Source organism: Anoplophora glabripennis, unplaced genomic scaffold (genome assembly GCF_000390285.2).
Source record: "Anoplophora glabripennis isolate ALB-LARVAE unplaced genomic scaffold, Agla_2.0 scaffold4, whole genome shotgun sequence".
Taxonomy (NCBI): domain Eukaryota; kingdom Metazoa; phylum Arthropoda; class Insecta; order Coleoptera; family Cerambycidae; genus Anoplophora; species Anoplophora glabripennis.
In genome coordinates, this window is record NW_019416568.1 from 2,590,379 (window position 1) to 2,611,413 (window position 21,035).

General features: G+C 30.5%; 1 protein-coding gene across 1 annotated transcript; it reads left to right on the forward strand.

Annotated features, from left to right (window-relative positions):
* The first annotated feature begins 435 nt into the window (after positions 1–435).
* LOC108917465 (transmembrane protein 165) lies at positions 436–5,986 on the forward strand. Its single transcript, XM_018724081.1, has 6 exons — positions 436–802; positions 857–1,061; positions 2,481–2,656; positions 2,728–2,901; positions 5,677–5,782; positions 5,836–5,986. Exons 1-6 carry the CDS (start codon positions 677–679, stop codon positions 5,907–5,909), a joined length of 861 nt encoding a protein of 286 aa, XP_018579597.1. The 5' UTR covers positions 436–676; the 3' UTR covers positions 5,910–5,986.
* Positions 5,987–21,035: the final 15,049 nt, after the last annotated feature.

Consider the following 21,035-nt stretch of genomic DNA (forward strand, 5'->3'; position numbering starts at 1 on the left):
TCTGTCCGCTTATAGAAACAAAACAAGCCTAATAACTAGACATTGAATCAAAATCCACATTGTAATTTTGTGTGTTTTGAGATTCTGAGTTTCCAAATTCGTAGCTGTCGGATAAGAACTCAAGTAAAAGTCCTTTCTTGGATGGAGATATTCAATATTCCTTCCTATCTTAAATAAACTGAGACCTTTAAGAGAAATCCATCTCTGCGCAGATCGAATTTTTTAAATTGTACAATCCGTAGCAAAATAGAGCACGCAGGAAAAATAATGAATGAGCTATACGTTATCCACTCATGATTTAATCTACCAATCATCTACAAGGGTACTAAGATAAGAAAGAGTACTAAGGATTTATATAAATAAACGCTACGTTACTTCAAACACTTCCCACTGAAATTTGACATGCGAATGTGAACTTCAGTGTTGGCTATTCGCTGTCAAAATATATCGTAAAAGTGTTGCGTACAGGAAACTTAAACTTCAATTTCCAATATGAGCTATTAATAGTATTATTAAAGATTGATTGTTTAAATTAGTGTTATTTTAATTGTGGATTAAATATATAAAAACCACTTAATAATGACCAAAACGTGCTGATATATTAATCACCGGTTTATTAAATATTTTGTATAATAATATTTGTAAGTGAAAGTATTAACAAAAATAGTCAACAATAATGAAAAGCAAGTGGAGTACCTTTTTAAATTTAGTTTTAAAATGCAGCATTGTGCTTCTAACATATTTTACACTAACAGCAGCAGAAGTAGAACCGAAAGAAGTCGAAGAAGTCAAACCTACTGTTGTAAGGTAACATTTTTCAATGTAGAAGCATATTTAAGTTTTTTTTTAATTGTAGGCAAATCCTGGGTCTACTGGACTCCCAGCCAAATTGGAAAATGTGGGTTTCCTCCATGCTTTTGTGGCCAGTATTAGTGTCATACTTGTCTCCGAAATTGGAGACAAAACCTTTTTCATAGCTGCTATTATGGCTATGAGGCATCCCCGGCTTACAGTGTTCTTAGGAGCGATATCGGCTTTGGTGCTGATGACTGTTTTATCAGGTAAAAACATTTTGGATTACTTATGTGAATTACATTCACACAGTCAAAGAACTTAGTTTGTTGATTCAATTTTTATCAGTGTGGTGTTAAAAATCTCAGAAAAGATAACCCAGATAATAAAGTTTATTTTCATGTTACACCCTTATTGCTTAATACAATGTTTTTGAAAGGTTTGGTTTAGTAATAACGACAATAAGTTTAAAATAAAAATACAGACACAAAGAATTGTTATCAATCTAGTATCAGCTGGAAAGTCATTAACTGATATATTTAATACAGTATGTATAAATTTGTAACTATTTGGAACGATATAGTTTATGATTTCCATGATTCTTTGTTTTTTTCACCTGATGGTGAATAAAGTAATTGTTTCATTTGAATATTACTCTGAATTTGTTAAAAACTTTGTACTGTTAATTGGAAGGTCTATTTAAAAGGTATTTTTTTAATTTCAAACATTAAAAAATATACAGGGTGTCTCGTAAATGTTATTGATAAATAAAAACAAGCTCAACAATAGGAATTAATTAGTGCTAGTATTTAATATTTATGCTAGCAATAAATTTTAAGATAGTGAACATTCCATAAAACATTTGGATACATAACTTAAGTGTATCTTTAATTCATAGGCAGCTCGTTACCATTATTTTAATGGATGCAAAATATCACAAAAATGTGAGTTTAAAAAAAAATTGTTAAAAATGACTTTAATGAGTTAAATACTTAGTTAAAATATTGGCATTTATTTCTGGGACATCATATATAGGTGGAGATAATGATTAATATCTCATTAGAAAATGTTAACTAATCAATTCATTTAATAACAGATAATAAAAGTGTTTAAGAGGATATCGCCTACTTTCGTCACTTTACGAACAATTAGTGGATACAAATTTTAGATAGCATAGTTTTACAATTATTTATACTTAAAAAAATCTCCTAATTTATTTTTTACTGGCTAAAAATGATACTTTGGATATGTTTATTTGTTTCTAGGTATAACAATAATTAAATTACATAAATCTTAAAAGCATGTAAGTAATAAATTTAATATAAATCTGATGATCAAAATATATATAGTACCTATATTGTAAAATACAGACAATATTTGAAATCAAACTTGACGTGTTTAAGCTTAAATATCGGAGCCAATTTCTAAAATAAGTTATAAATGGTTATAGTAGATTTATTATGAATGCATGCATGTTTAAAACTTATAATTGCTGCTCGCTTTTATCTGTAATGGTAAACTTAGTATATAATATTTATTATTTATTGGGAAGTAAATATTTTAACTTATATTTTTATTATTTACCAAGCCTCATCTTAGTTTGTGTTCAAAATTTAATAGAATTGAAAAAAGATTAATAACAAGGAATATGCATCAAATAGTTGGAGTTAACCATTTTATTGTTACAGCGCTATTTGGATGGCTCGTAAATGTGATACCAAGGGCGTACACATACTATATTAGTACTGCGTTGTTTGCTCTTTTCGGCTTGAAAATGTTAAAGGAAGGTTGCCAGATGTCTCCTAATGAGGGTCAAGAGGAACTGGAAGAAGTCCAGATGGAGTTGAGGCAGCGAGATGAAGAGGTGGGTATTTCAGTGCTTTTTTTAATCGTTAATAATGGTTTGTGAAACTATAGGATGTTTTATGTTGATAGAGGGATAGAGAACGCAATCCGGACGTGGAAACTGGCAGTAACAGTAGTAGCGCCAAGAAGAAGTCAGCGTGGTACGAAGTGTTCAGGATAGTTTTGCAAGCGTTCACCCTAACCTTTTTAGCGGAATGGGGTGATAGGTCACAGCTAACGACGATTATTTTGGGAGCACGTGAGGTAATAAATTCAATCTAACATTCTTATCGAAACAGTGTGGCCCCTTCTCCTACCATAGTCTTACCTTCTCACCTGGCTTTAAGTATTGTGTTGCAAGTTACGATTTTCCAAAATATTTTTCACACATTAGGAATTGTTCATTTAAATTTCTATACTTACTGCATCAGGAGATAATAGTCTTTCATAAAATTTTAGAGAATTTTCTATTTCATAGGAAAATAATAATCGAACATATTTTGTACAGGGTGTTCAAAATGTTATGCTGAATATTAAATATTTTTTAAAATTATTTTTAGCCAAAACGTCCTGTATTTTATGAGGTGTAATAATAAAGCCTTCAATTTTCTTTATTTTGACAACAAAAAGTAAACGTTTACCTTTCATGGTTCTTGAGTTTGAATAATTCAATGAAATTATTTAATTAATATTTAATTCAATAAAAAAAGTATTAAAAATCAATTATTAAAATAAAACAACGGACCAGAGGTTTTAAGAACCCATTAATCTGAGGATATTTGAAATACAAAAAGAAATCCAGAATAACTGTTAGATGTATGTGATTACTTGTCTTCTATTTTTTTTAATCATAGATCAGTGAGATATTTAAAAATTAGGAATATTTTTTTTCTAAATATTTAAATTTTTCTAAATAGGTATACCTGTGAGGACTCTTAAATGGATCTGTATATATACTTGTTAATAACGTTTTATTAAATCCTTGTGTGGTTCGGATAAATGTCGTAAATATTGTTTATACCTGTTAATTAGGTTGTATTGTATTGAAGTTAATATTAGATCCATTTAAGGTAGATTTATCTTAGTAAATTTAACTACGATTTAACTAAACCAAGTCTGGTCGCTAAAGTATGAGACATCATCATTTATCTTTTGATAAACGGACCCTTGTTTGTACGACAAATCCAGTTTACTTATTACTTTCCGTAAAATGTGCCTGTATACAAAATTTTAATAGTTTAACAGTACAATTCATCTGTTATGATAAAATTTAATTCCCAAATTATACACTTTTTATTAGCTTTTATACTTACATTTTACTAAGCTAATCTAAGTTTATTCTGAATATAGCAGATTTTGATTATTATTATGACATCATTCATAAAGATTTATTTTCAGTTTGTTTATTGTATTATCTGTTTAATAAGAGGAAATTTCACTGTCATTTGTGTGTTGTTACAACCAAACTCCACTGTATTTTCCTAAAATTGTGTTCGTTGATACCTAATATAGAGGGCTATCCAAAAGTCCAGGTACGGCAGAAAAACTTTCGAACAATGCATTTTGGGAAAAAATGTTCCAGACAAATTTGTAAGGATTTTTCCCTGGCTATCTGATGGTGACCTTGGATTTGACCTTGACTTTGACCTTCAAGGTCAAGTTAAGTTTTTTAAATGGGAACCCCTATTTTTTATTGCGGATTTGGAAAGAGCAGGAAATTTTACATCCAAACATGGTCTTGACCATAACTTTGACAATGACTTTCAAGGTCAAAGTTGTTTTATCATTGGTAACCCCTATTTTTTTATTACGGATTTGGAAAAAGCTGAAATTTAACCTTCAAGTACGACTTCGACTACGACTTTAACAATGACTTTCAAGATCATGTCAAAGTCAGGTTAATTTATTTACATTAACTATTATTTTTTTATATGTTACAAAGAATATGACCATAATCAAGCTCTTGGCCTTGAACCAGTATTTGAGGGTCATTTTAAAAAGATTTTTTCAAAAATTTAAAAAAATTTCAGTCACTGTAGGGTAGCTAGCGATCCCAGTCAGTTAAGGCAAGAAGATAGCCCGGCCAGTTAAGACAAGGCTTACAACCTGTGGTCAAAATGTTATCTATCAACATTTTGGCAGATTCCTAGACGGACATAAGAATTTTCAGTTGCACTCCTTATCATATCAGGTGTATTTTCAGCACAAACATCGACTATTTTTTGTTTTAGATCTTCTAAATCTCGTGGTTTAGGAGCGTACACTTTATTTTTTATGTAGCCCCAAAAAAAAAAGTCAAGTGGACACAGATTAGGGGACCTAACTGGCCCCTCAATAGTTCTTCTCTGACCTATCCAACGATTATTAAATACTACATCTAGGTAGTTTCTTTTAATCGCTCGAAAATGAGCAGGTGCACCATCTTGATGGTACCAAAACTCATTTTAAAAATGTTGTCTGCCATCTTAGATTACGAATTTTCAAAAACTGATTTTAGATTTGTGATCAGTGACCTCAAAAACCCCCGTATACCAAATTTGGCATAAATTGGTTGATTTTTTTTTAAATATTGCCAGCCACCTGTACACGGGTGTTTCTGTCCTCTAAGTTAATGCCTTTTGAGGATACTCGAAAAACAGTTACTTTCGCTGCATTAGCACCTCTGGTCGGGAGTACTGACGTCAGGACTTTTGGAACTCGACCCACATTTGACCTTCAAGGTCATGGTCAAGGAATTGGTCAAGGTCATAGTTAAACGTAAAATTTCTTGCTCTTTCCAAATCCGCAATAAAAAATAGAGGTTTCCGTTTAAAAAACTTAACATGACCTTCAAATGACCTTGAAGGTCAAATCCAAGGTCACCATCAGATAGCCAGGTAAAAATTCCTACACATTTGTCTGGAACATTTTTCCCAAAATGGATAGCCCTGTATAAAAAGGCACTCGAAATTTCAAGTGTTTTTAATTGGTGATGCGAGATTGACATTTTATTTGCGTTGTAGATAAAATTATCATTAAAGAAAGAATTTTCATTTATAGAATGTTTATGGGGTGATAGTAGGAGGCATTTTGGGGCACTCCATATGCACTGGTGTTGCAGTATTAGGTGGTAGAATGATAGCCCAGAAGATATCAGTAAGGACAGGTAATTTTGAATGTATATTTTTTTGTGTAAAACTTACGAAACCTTTCTTTCAGTTACTATTATTGGTGGAGTAGTATTCTTAGTCTTTGCAGTTTCGGCTTTATTCTTCGATCCAAACGCCGAATAAGTAAATTAGTTTTTTTTTTATGTAAATTATCGATATTATTTTGTTATCGACATTATGGAAAATTATTTTAGTGTACTTAATTTAAAGATTTTACGTGGATACCCAACTTTTTTTATATCTACAGAGCCCTCCAGCAAAACTATATTTTTGTACAGAATATCCTTGAATTGTTTTAAATATACTATATGAATAATGTATAATGTAGAAAAAATTGCAGGTGCGCTGCATGTGCTTCGTTGTTAATGTTAAGCTAAACTATATCAAAGTTATTTATATTTTTTTAACGCTAGACTATTTTGTTTTATAGAGACCAGTTGCGCAGATTATTGTAATTGTATTATGGGTAATTGTTGTATAAATGTATATTTGTTGCCATTTATCGAGTGTAAAATAGTTTTCATTTGTGATATGCCAGTGGTGATACAAGCATGGAAAAGTAGGTATAGCTGATTCGGAATAGACTAGAAAAGTGATTCAAATTTAGCATCTTTTTACAAAATATATCATTTAAGAGAAATGATTGCGTTGAATATACCCTGAATTAAGTTTTTAAATGATTTGGTGGTAATATAAATTTATAAGTAATCTTCGTTTATTTTTTCAAGTTGTTGTAGAAGACACATCTCATTTTTTTTAGCGGCATTTTGTTCTTTTCGAAGTAGTATCAAATATATCGATATACGGTAGAACCTCGATTATCCGACCTATTATGGACCGGCACTTCGGATAATGGAAAAAATCGGATAATCCGGGTTCATTTATTTTTATTATTTTTTTAAGAAATAAAACAGCAGAAATCGGGTATAGGTCATCGGACGTCGGATAATACAGATGAACGTCGGTTAACATGGAATCGCCGTTTGGCCACGATGTCGGTAAATCGGGAGGACGGATAAAGCGAGGTCGGATAACCGAGGTTCTACTGTATTCACAAATTCCCAACATAATTATTTCTAAATTATTTTCAATTTTAAATTGTAATATTAAAAACTGTGATATCCACGAGTTCTATACAGGGAGTTCAGAAAATGGTGAGCAATCTATTGGATTTTGGTAGGTATTTCAAATATAACGCCACATGTTTATATAATTTTTTTAATTTAGAATTTGAGAGTTTTAAATCGATTTTTTTTATAACTTTTGGTTTAATTAAATTTGAATAATTTTTGGGTAAAGGTTATTTCATTTGAAGCTGTTTCAACTAATGTATTCAATTCATTAATGACTAATCTGGGGATCCAGAGCACCTTCGGCAGTCTTGGTCAGCAAAAAAAAAATATTTGCAGGTCTACTCCTTTTTGATAGACATTTTTAAGAATTTTGTGTTTTTCCGTCAGTGAAGGTGCTATCGGCACAACGGTCTGTTTTCGAGATAAACATATTTAATGATAATGCTACTATTTCGATATTTCTTAATAACTATTGTAAAATCTCATTAATCCGGCACGATTAAAAACCTAAGAGTGACGGAGTACTGGAAAATTCAAATTAATGGAATATGTAAACAGTATTAAATTAGAAAACATTACTTTTAATTGTTTATTAACAGATTGGTACATATATGTATACATACATACTACATTTGTGTATGCATATATATGTATAAAGCCTAGTCCAGACCTACATACACTGCCCACAAGCCAATGTTTGGAAACATTTGCCTGCAAACAAAACATTTATGTACAGTTGTGTATTGTGTGTTGTTTTCTTAAACATTTGTTTAAACGAGGTAGCAATTGAGTCCAGACTAAAGACAAAAACATGTCTTTAGTGAAAAAACATGTTGGTGAATAGTGAGGCAGTGTGGATATATAATATATTTCAAATTTTATATAGCCCTATATCTATAAACACAATAAATAATGAACCACGAAATTTAGCTCTACCATTGATACAATAATTGCTTACAACACACTAAACAAACATTTGCTTAAACATTTGTTTAAATGTTTTTAAACAAATGCATGCAAACACATTTTAAACAACTTTTATACAGTTTTTATACAAATGTTTAACTGTAGGCGAGCAAATGTATGTAGGTCTGGACTAGGCTTAATGTTTTTATTTTTCTGTAAAATAATCTTTCATAGACATTAGCTTCTTCTCACTCAGTCCTTGTTTAAACACCTGTCGCAAATTCCGTAGCACCATGATTTCCTCAGAAGATACGCCATTTTCTTCAGCCCAAGTTATACAGGTATTGAAACAATGTAGAGCTATATGTGCTTTTATTTTAGAATTTGTGAAAAAATAACGCCGAATTACTGGACGTACCGGTGTAATGAAGTGCCGGATTATATTATAGATTATAGAGATTCTACTGTACAAGAAAGCAAAAATTAAAATTTCTGCACCAAAATAAGTATATAAATCAAATGCCAAGTGACATTATGCATTTATTTTGCTACATAAAGAAGATTAATTTAGTCAGAATAGTATGTTATCTTTATCGTTAAACGTGTTTTTCTCAAAAAAGTTCGTTGCGTCTATAACGTACAAGTACACCTTTTTCACTTAATGTAAGAAAGTCTTAGAAATGGTGATAATAATTAGTAGGCGTGCAACTTTTTTTGGGGTCCAATACTGCTGAGGGTGCTTTGTCTCCGGACTCCCAAAGTAGCCAACAGTAAATGAAATACATTAGCAGGGATAGCTTCAAATAATACCTTCAGCTTTCACCGAAAAATTATCCAAATTTAATGAGAAACTAAAATTACAATGAAAAATCAATTTTCGGCTCTAAACTTCAAGAACTAATAACTACAGGGTGGAGAAAAATATATAAACTTCTGATGCTATTTCAAGCCTAACCCAATTCGAGAGATGGCTCATTATTTCCTAGATATGCTGTATATCCCATGCAACATTGTAGAAATGGAAATGTTTTAATGTCTCCAACGTAGAGTTTCGTTTTCATGTAAATTAGAAAACAATGTTATACCCACTGCATTTGAATAGTTGCCACTGGGTATATTTTTATTATTAAGTTGTTTACCTCTTATTACTGATTCAATTATTTTTGTAAATTATAATCATTAATAGTACATATACAGGGTGTCCCAGAATAACGTGTACAACGGAAAACCACATATTCGTGGACTCAAAGCAGGCAGATTTATGCTATTTCACCTACATCCGAAATCGCTTCGTTTGGCTCAAATTTCGTGAAAATGTTTTGAATTTTGTAAATAACTCGAATACGTATTATTTGATTTTGATTATTTTTGGGGTGTGGACTTTTGCTTTTAATCTACACATTTTGGTGTTATACAGTCTTTTTTAAAACCTACAACTCGTACAAAATTGATGTTTGGTGATAATATCCGTTCATAACTTTTTCCTCTTTCGGGCAATAATGACACCTATCTGTTTATTTGATAGGTGATACCATTTGGAAGTTTTTGGGCCTCTTGTAGAATTTGGATCGAATAAAAATAGTTGTCGTTGTTGCCCGAAAGATGAAAAAGTTATGAACGGACATTATCACCATACATCAATTTTTCAGGAGTAGTAAGTTTTAAAGAACACTCTATATAATACCAAAATTTGTAGATTGAAAGTAAATGTCCACACCCCAAAAATAATCAAAATCAATTAATATGTATTCGAGTTATTTATAAAATTCAAATAAATTTCACGAACTTTGAGGCCATGTTATTCTGGGACACCCTGTATATTTATTTTTTAAATCTGGTAAAAATTGAGAATAAATTTAAATGTATCAATTATTTTTATTAGAGCCACTTTATATTAGGCAATGCAATGCTGAAGATTTAGAACATGAACATTTTCATAGATACCTGCTAACCCTGAGTAATTAAAATATTTTATATGAATTAAAAAATGTTTTTTAATTCCGAGTGCTGGATGGATGTGTGTTTTACTCCATTAGACTTAGTAAGTTTTAACCCGTTAAATTGCTCAAGAAATTGACCAAGTTNATGCTATTTCAAGCCTAACCCAATTCGAGAGATGGCTCATTATTTCCTAGATATGCTGTATATCCCATGCAACATTGTAGAAATGGAAATGTTTTAATGTCTCCAACGTAGAGTTTCGTTTTCATGTAAATTAGAAAACAATGTTATACCCACTGCATTTGAATAGTTGCCACTGGGTATATTTTTATTATTAAGTTGTTTACCTCTTATTACTGATTCAATTATTTTTGTAAATTATAATCATCAATAGTACATATACAGGGTGTCCCAGAATAATGTTTACAACAGAAGACCACATGTTTATTTGATAGGTGATACCATTTGGAAGTTTTTGGGCCTCTTGTAGAATTTGGATCGAATAAAAAATAGTTGTCACTATTGCCCGAAAAATAAAAATGTTATGAACGGACATTATCACCATACATCAATTTTGCAGGAGTTGTAAGTTTTAAAAAATACTCTGTATACACCAAAATTTGTAGATTGAAAGTAAAAGTCCATACCCCAAAAATAATCAAAATCAATTAATACGTATTCGATTTATTTATAAAATTCAAATAAATTTCACGAACTTTGAGCTGAGCTTTGAACTTTGCCATGTTATTCTGGGACACCCTGTATATTTATTTTTAAAATCTGCTAAAAATTGAGAATAAATTTAAATGTATCAATTATCTTTATTAGAGCCACTTTATATTAGGCAATGCAATGCTGAAGATTTAGAACATGAACATTTTCGTAGATACCTGCTAACCCTGAGTAATTAAAATGTTTTATATGAATTAAAAAATGTTTTTTAATTCCGAGTGCTGGATGTATGTGTGTTTTACTCCATTAACTTTTAAAACAAGTATTAGATTTAGTAATTTTTAACCCATTAAATTGCTCAAGAAATTGACCAAGTTATATTGGTTCATTAATTAACACGAGAATTGTAGATTTTGTAGCTTTATTAAATTAGCAAAGAAATTGGAAACAATAGAACTAGTTTAAATTTAATAGCTAATTTTGGAGATTGGTATTGCCTTTTAATATTATTTCAATAACACCAATTGTAGTTGCACTGTACTGTGTTTTTGCATTGGTTTTTATTTAATTATTTTTAATTACAGTGCATAGAACAGTGTGTAACAAACAAGAGCTATTTTAACAATCGTTAGACAAAAAAGGAAATATTTGGTGCATTGCGAGTAGTTTTCGTTCCTTGGGAAATTCGGTAACTCCCTTCTTATCAACATGTAATTAATTTTCAATTTTTTTTCTTTCATTATAGCAGGCTTTGTAATTGAACCGTATTCAACCTGCTATACAACCTGGTTGCAGCTGTATTAGTCTTATTTTACGTCTGTTACTTATTACGGTTTGTGGTTTTAATATTATTATGGTTTTTATTCTAAAAGTTGGTAATTTTAAATGCAAGCAACAATTAAAAGTACCACAAAATAGGGAACTGATTTCTAATCCATTTAACGGGCCTGTCGCCGCAATGGTGCCGCACTTATTCGCTTGCATCGCTTGACAGGCAATAACAATTATTGATAAACTAATTTGTACGTAGTTTTCTTTAGCAATTAGGGTAGGAAAGACATCAATAAAAGTTAATAAATCCCTCCTTAAACGCAGAATATTGATTTAAGCACTTTTATGAATAATTTATTTTGCAAGCATCAAATTGCCTAATGTAAATGAGATTATTCTTGCCTTTTAGATGTGGTTATAAATTGTTTTATTCCCACTGAATTGTAATACTGGTTTTGTATATAAGATTATTTTAGTAGACTAGTTATTAAGGAAAACTTTAGTAGTTCAGCGTTTTAAGAGGTAATTGATTTTTAGTTTTTAAATGTGTTTAAAAAGGAAAGAACACATGTAAACTAAAATATTTCAGATTATCATGTATAAAAATGATTTTTTTTATTATCTATATTTAAAAATAGAAGAGAAAGAATATAAAATAAAATAAAGTATTTCACACTATTTCTTTGTTTTTTTTAAGGAAAATATGATTTCTAAAATATTTAGAGTTTAGTTAAATAATTCTCAATGAATTTAGGAATGCCTTTGTGGTTCTTTGTTATTCACATACTGCCACTGTACTAGTTTGCGATGATTTAGTAGATTTTTTACTTCAAAGCCGTTACAACTTTATCAAAAATTATTTGTTTTTTGGTCAACCTGTAACAAATATGATAAACACTTTGCTAAAGTCACCAAATATAAAAATAATTTTATGTTTATGATATGAAACAATTTTAAACAAATAAATAATTGGAAACTATTTTTTACCTGTTTTCGACCGACTGCTGCTTGACTGACTATAAATATTTCCATTTTTGATTATTCCTTATACTGATAATTTTAATTGAAAACGGTCATTCTTGTCTAAATTAAAGGTTGAACTGAGCATCACAAAACTGACAACAAAGTAAAAAAAGGTTTTTTTTTTGGAGAATATCTTCAAAATACAGGAATGATTGCAATTTTAGATTTTTCAAAAGGCATTCAAGATAAAAGAACATTTGAAACAAATTGAAAACCTATATAAAATCTGCTAGTTGAAAAAGGATCATTTTTTCCACAACCTGGTGAAACTATAAAAACAAATCAAAGAATTCGAATAAAGTGGTCAAAAAGTGAGACAGAAAATATCTGACAATTTGTAAATTAAATAAAAAGAGAGAGACGAAAATTTGGGGCTCGTTTCCAACTGGTCGAAATTCGACCACCTACATTTTTTAATAACTACCGATTTTCTGGTATCACTCGATTTTAAGAAAAAAAATATCAATATCTATGTATCAAAATTGCATTTCCATTTGCTATAAAAACCCAAAAATAATTAATATGAAATAATTAAATCGTGGAAATAATTCTCTCAAATGTGATAGTTTACGAAATATTATTTTTGGCGGGAGAGTATATATTTTCTTAATTAAATTAAAGTAAAACTAAACTATCAATAATGCTACGTTGTGTTTCGAAATTAAACTGCAGCCTTTAAAGATATTTTCCTTCATCAAATGAATCCAACATTTTATATGAAGAGACCGGAAATAACATGATGAAAACAAAAAAAAACGGAATATTAGTACGGTCTTACTGGAACATGTTTATAACCGCCTTGGTTATGGTAGACACGTGGAAGAATTCTTTTTTGAGCTAACACCGACATTCGATTGCTTAAGTTTGGTTTTATTGAAAATAAATTGTTTAATTTGGATCTTTGTGTATTGTTGGAATAACTAATGACTTTTCTAAAAGACAATTCAATGTCAGTAAAAGTTGGAAATGTGACATCGGATTGCCTTAAAACAAACACTGGAGTACCTACCTCAGGGATCTGTCCTGAGACCACTAATATTCTTATTATTTATCAATGACTTACCTCTATATATAACCACTGCAGACAGCATGTTTTTGTTGGTCCGAGGACATACCTGAGGGGAATAGTTTGTTGCTAGGTCGCCTTTATGCCTTTATATTATTAAAAATCTATTCGACAAAAAATGATTGTACATGTTTTGTGAAACAAGTAATTTCGGCGATATTTTAACTCTAAAATAAGCTATTTTCAATCAGAAAAAATATCCTTTTTCTAATTTCAATCAGTAAATTTTTATTATCATAATTTCATAGTAAATGCGCTTATTTTAGATATTCTAACTATTTTCATCTATAATTTTCGTAATTTATTTCACCGGTATATTCGAGAGGGGAATTAAGAGCCACACGTGTAGTTGAATTTCTAACCGGACCGAAATACCCATTCCACTTCTGCTGTTTACTTTGCGTATATATATTTAAATCCCATAGGTTCAAAGGCAAAAAGTTTATCAAAAATGAAATTTTAGTTTACTGAATAAATATTGCCTTGTTTGCCGTTCTAAACGAGTTGACAGAAAAACGTGCTAGCTCTTTTGATGTTGATCTTTGATATTTTGGGAACACACCATTCCGTATTTTATATTTCATTCGATATATCAATTAGTATAAAACTACCCGGCAGTATTGTGTCCAGGAGGTATTTTGACCTGACGCTATTTTTATGTTGTAGTAAGACTATTTTTATTCGTTGTGGTGGTATCCTAGTTTTATTTTGGCGTTTGAGTTTAATTTTGTTTGAATTTTTGGAAAGAAAACAATTTAGGGCAGTATACTGTTGATACGAATATTTTATATTGGGAATATCACAACCTTTCATCAGGGAACAACTGTTCTTATTGACATCTGGAGATGTATTTCCAAGAGTTAACAATTTTGATAGGTACCAATTATGTTGCAATAAAAAATAATTCAGAAAACTTCAAAACTTTTACATGTTGCATTCGTTAAGCATGTTATCTACACATACAACAACTTATGAAAATCTCTCATATCTTTTAGATGTATCCTAGATATGACACACTTGACAATTTTCAGTTTTTATTATTATATAAGTAGGGACGAGTTTTTAAAACTCGAGTCAAAGTTAGATTGAAGTCTGGCATTTGTGTTTTGTGCCTATCTTTCTTTGAAATTGGAATTTGGAAGTTTAATATTTTTCTTTACAACAGAAAGCAACTTTGAAATCTTGGAATAAGTAGATTATACATATATAGAGACACAATACTTGCTCAACTAAAAATTTAAAATTTAATCACGGCTTTTTTACTGTACGGAATGATCAAATAATTTTAGGACATCAGTTTAAAAAGAAATTATTTAATACTAGCTAAGAAATTTTTAATATTATTATTGTTGATATGTGAATTACCTACATTGGAAATATAGTAAGATGAAACAGGTATTTATTATATAAATAACAATTTTTTATAGGATGTATTTCATATACAAGCTATTAAAAAACAATCGTAGTAAAATACTCCAAATATTCTATACAAACTGTACATACTATAATAACAAAATAGAGTAGTCTAGGTCAGTTTAGAATGAGCACTATTAACAATTATAGGCCAAAATTTTTGAATATACAGAGTGATTTCAATTATCACCAAAATTTGGCTTTCACATTTGAGCTATTTTGCAAAAATTAATTTATTTTTCGTATGCACCATACATCAGTAAAAGCCAATAGCCTCCTCCTATGTCAGAATTTTAAAATTTTAAGGCTGTGATTAAAAGTTCACTATATATGTTTTTTATATTTCGGGTAGCATATTGAAAGTACATGAATCGGCAAAATAAACAAGCATTTGATGTTTTATCGCATTTTACTTAACTTTTGAATTAACATATTTCGGTAACACACTTTTTTAACCAGGTTTTCAATATTAATTTAGCAATAAGAACAGAATTCAGTCAGTAATATAGTTCTTCCGTTTTTGTTAACGATAACGATACACAATTCAGAATTAAAATTCTCAGGTTTTCAGGAACATTTTTTTTGTCACATTGAAAAAGTTGCCCCTGTATAGTTTAGGATTTGTCCTGTAATATCACTTCTCGTTGCCTAGGAAATAAGCGAAATCTGTATTAGATATAATAAAAAATATTTAAAATTATTTTTGTTTTACTTTAATCGATATTGAAAAACTTTTCCGATTGGCAACTGCATAAAAATGTTTCTGTTAGGACCTGTAAAATCCGTAAAAATACAGTAGAGTCGTCTTTATTATTGAACTGAGGTACGAAAATATTGGTTTGAATTGTTTTCTTTGCTGCGATAATACTGAAAAGCTGATTGAAAAAGTGTGTTCCCAGAATTTTATTGTTAATTTGAGAGTAAAGTGTGACAAATAAATCAAATATATGTTTTTTCGCAAGTTCATATACTTTTTTGCACGATCAAGCTGTTTTAGTTCACTTACCATGTTTGTTTCTACGACAGTAGGATGCGCTTACTGGTTGCTAAGGCTAACAAAACGGTAAGTAATTCATTTACAGTTCTAGAACGGTAAGTGAATAACTGTCAAAATAGACATTTTCAACATCGCATTGATTTGGAATGAGTTTTCTAGAATTCAGTTTTAAATGTGGGTAATTGATATAAAAGAAAGATGCACTTTAAATCTATTTATTAATGTTGAAATTAAATGTACAGTTTGTACAATTGCTTACAGAAATTGGAGCAGTACATGTTTTTTCTATTTCTATTCTATTCTAGAACTGTCAATTTCGTCAATTAAGAAAGCCGTGACAACAATAAACATCAGTAGATTTCAAAAAACCTGCTTCGCAAATTTATTCAGAAACGTCATTTTTGACGTTACATAAAAAATTAAATACGTATATATAATTTCGTTTTCATTTATTGCGATCGTGCAAAAAATAGTATAAGCATCACGAACGTTAAGAGTTATACCGTTCTCAGACAAAATTGGAGGCTTCGCTTCGCTCAGCCTCCAAACATTGTCTTCGAACGGTAAATTACCCTTACCGTTCTTAATGCTTAATATACTATAGTATGATATACAGGCTGTTACAAATTCGCTTCTCACTACAGGGATCTCGAAAACGGTAAGAGATACGAAGTAGCTTAAATGGGGGCAAAGTTACGTAATCAGGGAACCAACATTATGCCTCTAAAAAATCAAGGCTAACATTATTAGTTTTCGAAATATGATAAAAACCGAAATTTTGGAAATCTGTTTTTGTTTCATTTCAACCTTATTTGAGGTGATATTGAAAAAAGAAGAACACTTTCTCATGGCAACTTTTTGTCCTCTATCGAATGGCATAATCAATTTTTATATGTAACGTTTCGTCTCTCCAGGACCATCATCAACTTCATTTTTTTAAATACGACCCTGGAAATTTTATTACAGTTTTTGAAAGGCTTCATACCCCTAATACTGTACTGCCTCAGATCGTGCCAGATTCAGACGTTTTGCCTCGAAAAATTCATCTTCAATGTATTTGTTCCAAATGTTTCTAAATTTTTTATTTATATTTCTATATTTTATTGAATTATCGTACACTCTAAGTGTCGTTAAACCCTGTGAAATCCACCTAGCTTAAAACATTTAAATTTATTTAAAATTAAAACATTAGTACAATTTTAATTTCTTATGATAAATTAATTCTTAAAATGCATATGAACAACCAAAACTCCAAATGAATATTATTATACTTTAAAAAAGTACACTAAATGTTCAAAAACGTTTCCGTTTTGGCAAATGTTGAAAATGAAGATAAGCATAATATGAGTGGAATTTATTATAATTATAACCGCAACTGTGAAATAGCATGTCAGATGTATTTGTGTGAATATCCTGAAAAAAGTTAGATCGAAATTTGTTTGAATTTTGAGCATTCGAGAAACCTAGAAATAACTATGAGCATACATAGTACTAAAACGGACAATGTTTTATTTAACGTGCGATGGTAATAGTTTAAATAACTAGGTGAATTTCAGGGCGTCTAACGACACTTAGAGTGTACAATATTCAAGAAACATAGAAATCTATAGAAAAAAATAGAGAAATTTAGAAAGAATACAATGAAGATGAATTTTTCGAGACAAAACGTCTGAATCTGGTTCGGGCTCAGGCAGTACAGTATTGGGGGCCATGAAGGCTTGCAAAAAATGTAATAAAATTTCCAGGGTCCTATTAAAAAAAATTTATTTAATGATGGTCCTGGAGAGACGAAACGTTACATATAAAAATTGATTATACTATTCGTTAGAGGGTAAAAAGTTGCTTTACGAAAGTGTTCTTCTTTTTTCAATATCACCTTAAACAAGGCTGAAATGAAACAAAACCGGATTTTCAAAATTTCGTTTTTTTTAGTATTTCGAAAAGTAATCATGTTAGCCTTGATTTTTTAGAGGCATAATGTTGGTCACCTGATTTTGCAACTTTGTCCCATTTAAGCTACTTCATATATCTTACTGTTTCCGAGATCCCTGTAGTGAGAAGCCTGTATGTAACAGCAAAAAATATACGGAGAAAACTCTTTGGAAGGACCATAGAAGAATAGCAATTGTCTCAGTACGCTCCGGAATTTTGGAATTCTGACTTCATAAGATTGTCGTTCAATTGTTCACAGGGGAAAATTTTCTGTAGAATCCTGTATATCCCAAATTTAGACTCAGTTTTTCTTTAAAGGACCATTCTGTATTATTATCAATACCACTTAAGCTTCACTCAGTGGTATTCGGAGAATATAAGTAGGTAATATGAAACTAATTCAATCTTTTGAATGTTAAGAATCATTCATTTATTTTTAACAATTTCTAAGAAAAAAAATGTGTTGTAAACTGGAAAATATATATTTATAGCGAAACACATGTCTCTCATTAGGTTCTAATAATGGCAACGTCAGCAGCGGTTTGTTGATGAAATACATTTGCGCGACTTATTTAGGGACACATGCTTGTTTACTTCTTTGCATTATTCGATAAATTCATCTAGAGTTCAGTGCCTCCAAAAATCATTCAAATCTTGCCTAATATCGATCGTTTGAATTATTTGCTTCTTGTCAAGTGACATGGTTGTGGATTGTAGTGTTTTAATTTATGTTCACACTACATTTCCTTTTAAAATATTTTTTAGTTTGATTTGCGTACAGACGTAAAAACCACAGTTGCTGATGCTACGATGCAATGATATGAAATTCTTGTGACAAATTATCGTAACGGGATGTACTATAGTAGGATCACGTGGTATAATCCATCATTCCATACATTGTTTCTGTTATGGAGCACCCACAGTCGCACAGATATAGACACGTACTACTTTTAAATTCAACTGCCGAAGAGAATCCGATGTTCCCTGTTCGAAGCATAAGCGGATTTCATTTTTTTCACATGTCACATTTGGTAAGGAAATGCGAAAACATGAAAAATGAATTCCAAAACACGTTTGCAGTAATACCAGCTCTGGGTTGTGTCGCTGACTATTATTAAATATAGAGCATGGGGGAAACATGGATGAAATAAAACATCTGAGTGATTTTACACTTATATGTATATTTAAAAAATAATTCATTAAATATGGTCACCTTTAAGTGTCACTTTAATAAAAAAAACATGTCAAGAATGGTGTTCGGAAAACCATACTTCAAAGGTATCGTCTTTGGGTGACAATAAACAATTTAAATCAAAGGAAGTTAATCCAAATAACTTTTTAAGGTAGCAAAATGATATTAAGTAATTTGACCTAAATCGATTTGTTTTTAATCAAGAAAGCCACCCTTGAAATATGTCGTATTAGCTTCCAGACACCCCGGAAGTTAATTCTATGATTGTAATTTTCCGTCGTAATGTAAATAAGTGCTGATTTTAATCCCAAATCACTGTATTCAAATGCCTATTTTATTAATTTATGAGTGGGGGCAAAATTTATTTTTTTTTTTACTATGGAATATTTCTATGAACAATCTGACAAGTTTTTCTTGGCAATAAAATCGAGTCTACTTTTATTGTCCTTGGATGATAATATGTAATTAATAGATGAGATCATAAAACCCAATTAACATCGTTTTATGATGAAAGCAAAAGGGAATTATGTTTGTCCTTCAAAATAAAATTTATTACATTGTCCTTGTAACGATATTCAAGAAACGTTTGCCTCCTGACTTGGTCCAAATAAATTAATTTTTTTTCCTTGAATTCTATGATAAACTGACACGTCAAGAGTTAGTTCTAATGGACTAATTGTTATAGGGACGTTACATGAAAGTCTAAACTCAATTACTCAAAAGCTTCGTGTATTTATTGTTTAATGAATTAATAGAGTCACGCGAATCCTATAATGTAATCCACTAATTGTCTCTTGGGCATCTTCAGAAATATGATTCTAATGAATGTCCGTTTTACCAAACGGTCTATTGTTTATGAGCACCAAAATCACCATTATTAGTAAGTACTTACTAGCGGTCAGGCAATGGTTACATCTGTTTTATTTAGTTGAACGACCGATCTCAAAATGCATTGCCTTAAGGAATAGGAATAATTACATTAAACAGCGACAGCAGTAGTTACCGACGTAATAAACATGAATGGGTACAACCGGTGTTTTTACAGAGAAAAATTGTTTTGCGATTTCATAACAAATCAAAACTTTGGCAAAATGTAGGTTCATACTTCAAAATAGATCAAGTTTTTCTCTATTTCTTTTTTTGCTTAATTGCTTTTCTCATACCATTGCCCAATTATCTGAAGTGGGGTAGATAAGGACACGTAGATAGATAATAATAATAAAAGAATTCCAAAAATTGAGGTGAATGTGAATTAATACTACGAATATTAAGAAATGACTATTTCCTACTAAGAAATGGACTAAAACAAATTAGATATAACCTGAAATGTTATCCACGAGTTTTGTGCAATCTAAATATTTGAACAGAAAGCAAGCAATATCATAGAAATCGCTTCGAGATAGACAAATGAGGAAATGAATTGATGTAATGGCTTGAGCTACTTTCTTGTGATTAAGAACACGATTATTTTTAAACTTTATCATCTGCCCCGGAAACAAAATATTTTGGGACACGTTATGACAGATTCCACAGATAAAGTTTGGTTAAGTATTTTTAGTTATCTCTGTATATTATATCAAGGAACATCGAGTAAGTGTTGACTTTTCTATAAACTCACTAAACCACACCCAAAAATAAAATTTTCCCTGAAATGATGATAAAAGAATTCACATAATGATCCAAAACAAGAATAAATGCGATTTTAGTCAACAAACATATTTTCTAGATTTTTAACACTTGACATACTTCTTCTTCGTCATTTCTGCGTTTTTGTGCAGTTCGTGTTGTAGAAAATCTTTCTCAGGATTACAGTGTTTCAAAGTTTGATAGACCATGAGACTATTATGTTAGGAAGAAATTATTATTCTTTACCATGAAAAAATATATTTCTCCAAAGCCAGCTCCAGACGAAGCCATCAATCTACAAACATTCATCAAGCACAAAAAAATGTGTTTATTCGGGTATTAATTATCCGTAAGTCAACCACTTGTGTACCTTGTCCATTGTGTGGAAATGAACCCTGTTGTATTAGTATGGCTTTGGCGAGTATTTGGCAAGTGAAAATATGGTTTCGGATGTATCCACATTCATAATAAGGCATTTGTTTGCGTTTGACAAAAACCGTAAAATCTCAACACATAACCATTATGTCACACAAATAGATCAATTACTGCAATCCTGAGGCAGGGAATAGTAAAAATACTCATTATTTTAAATCAAATCCCAGCTTGCAAAAATAAAAAAGGAGACGGACCTAAAATC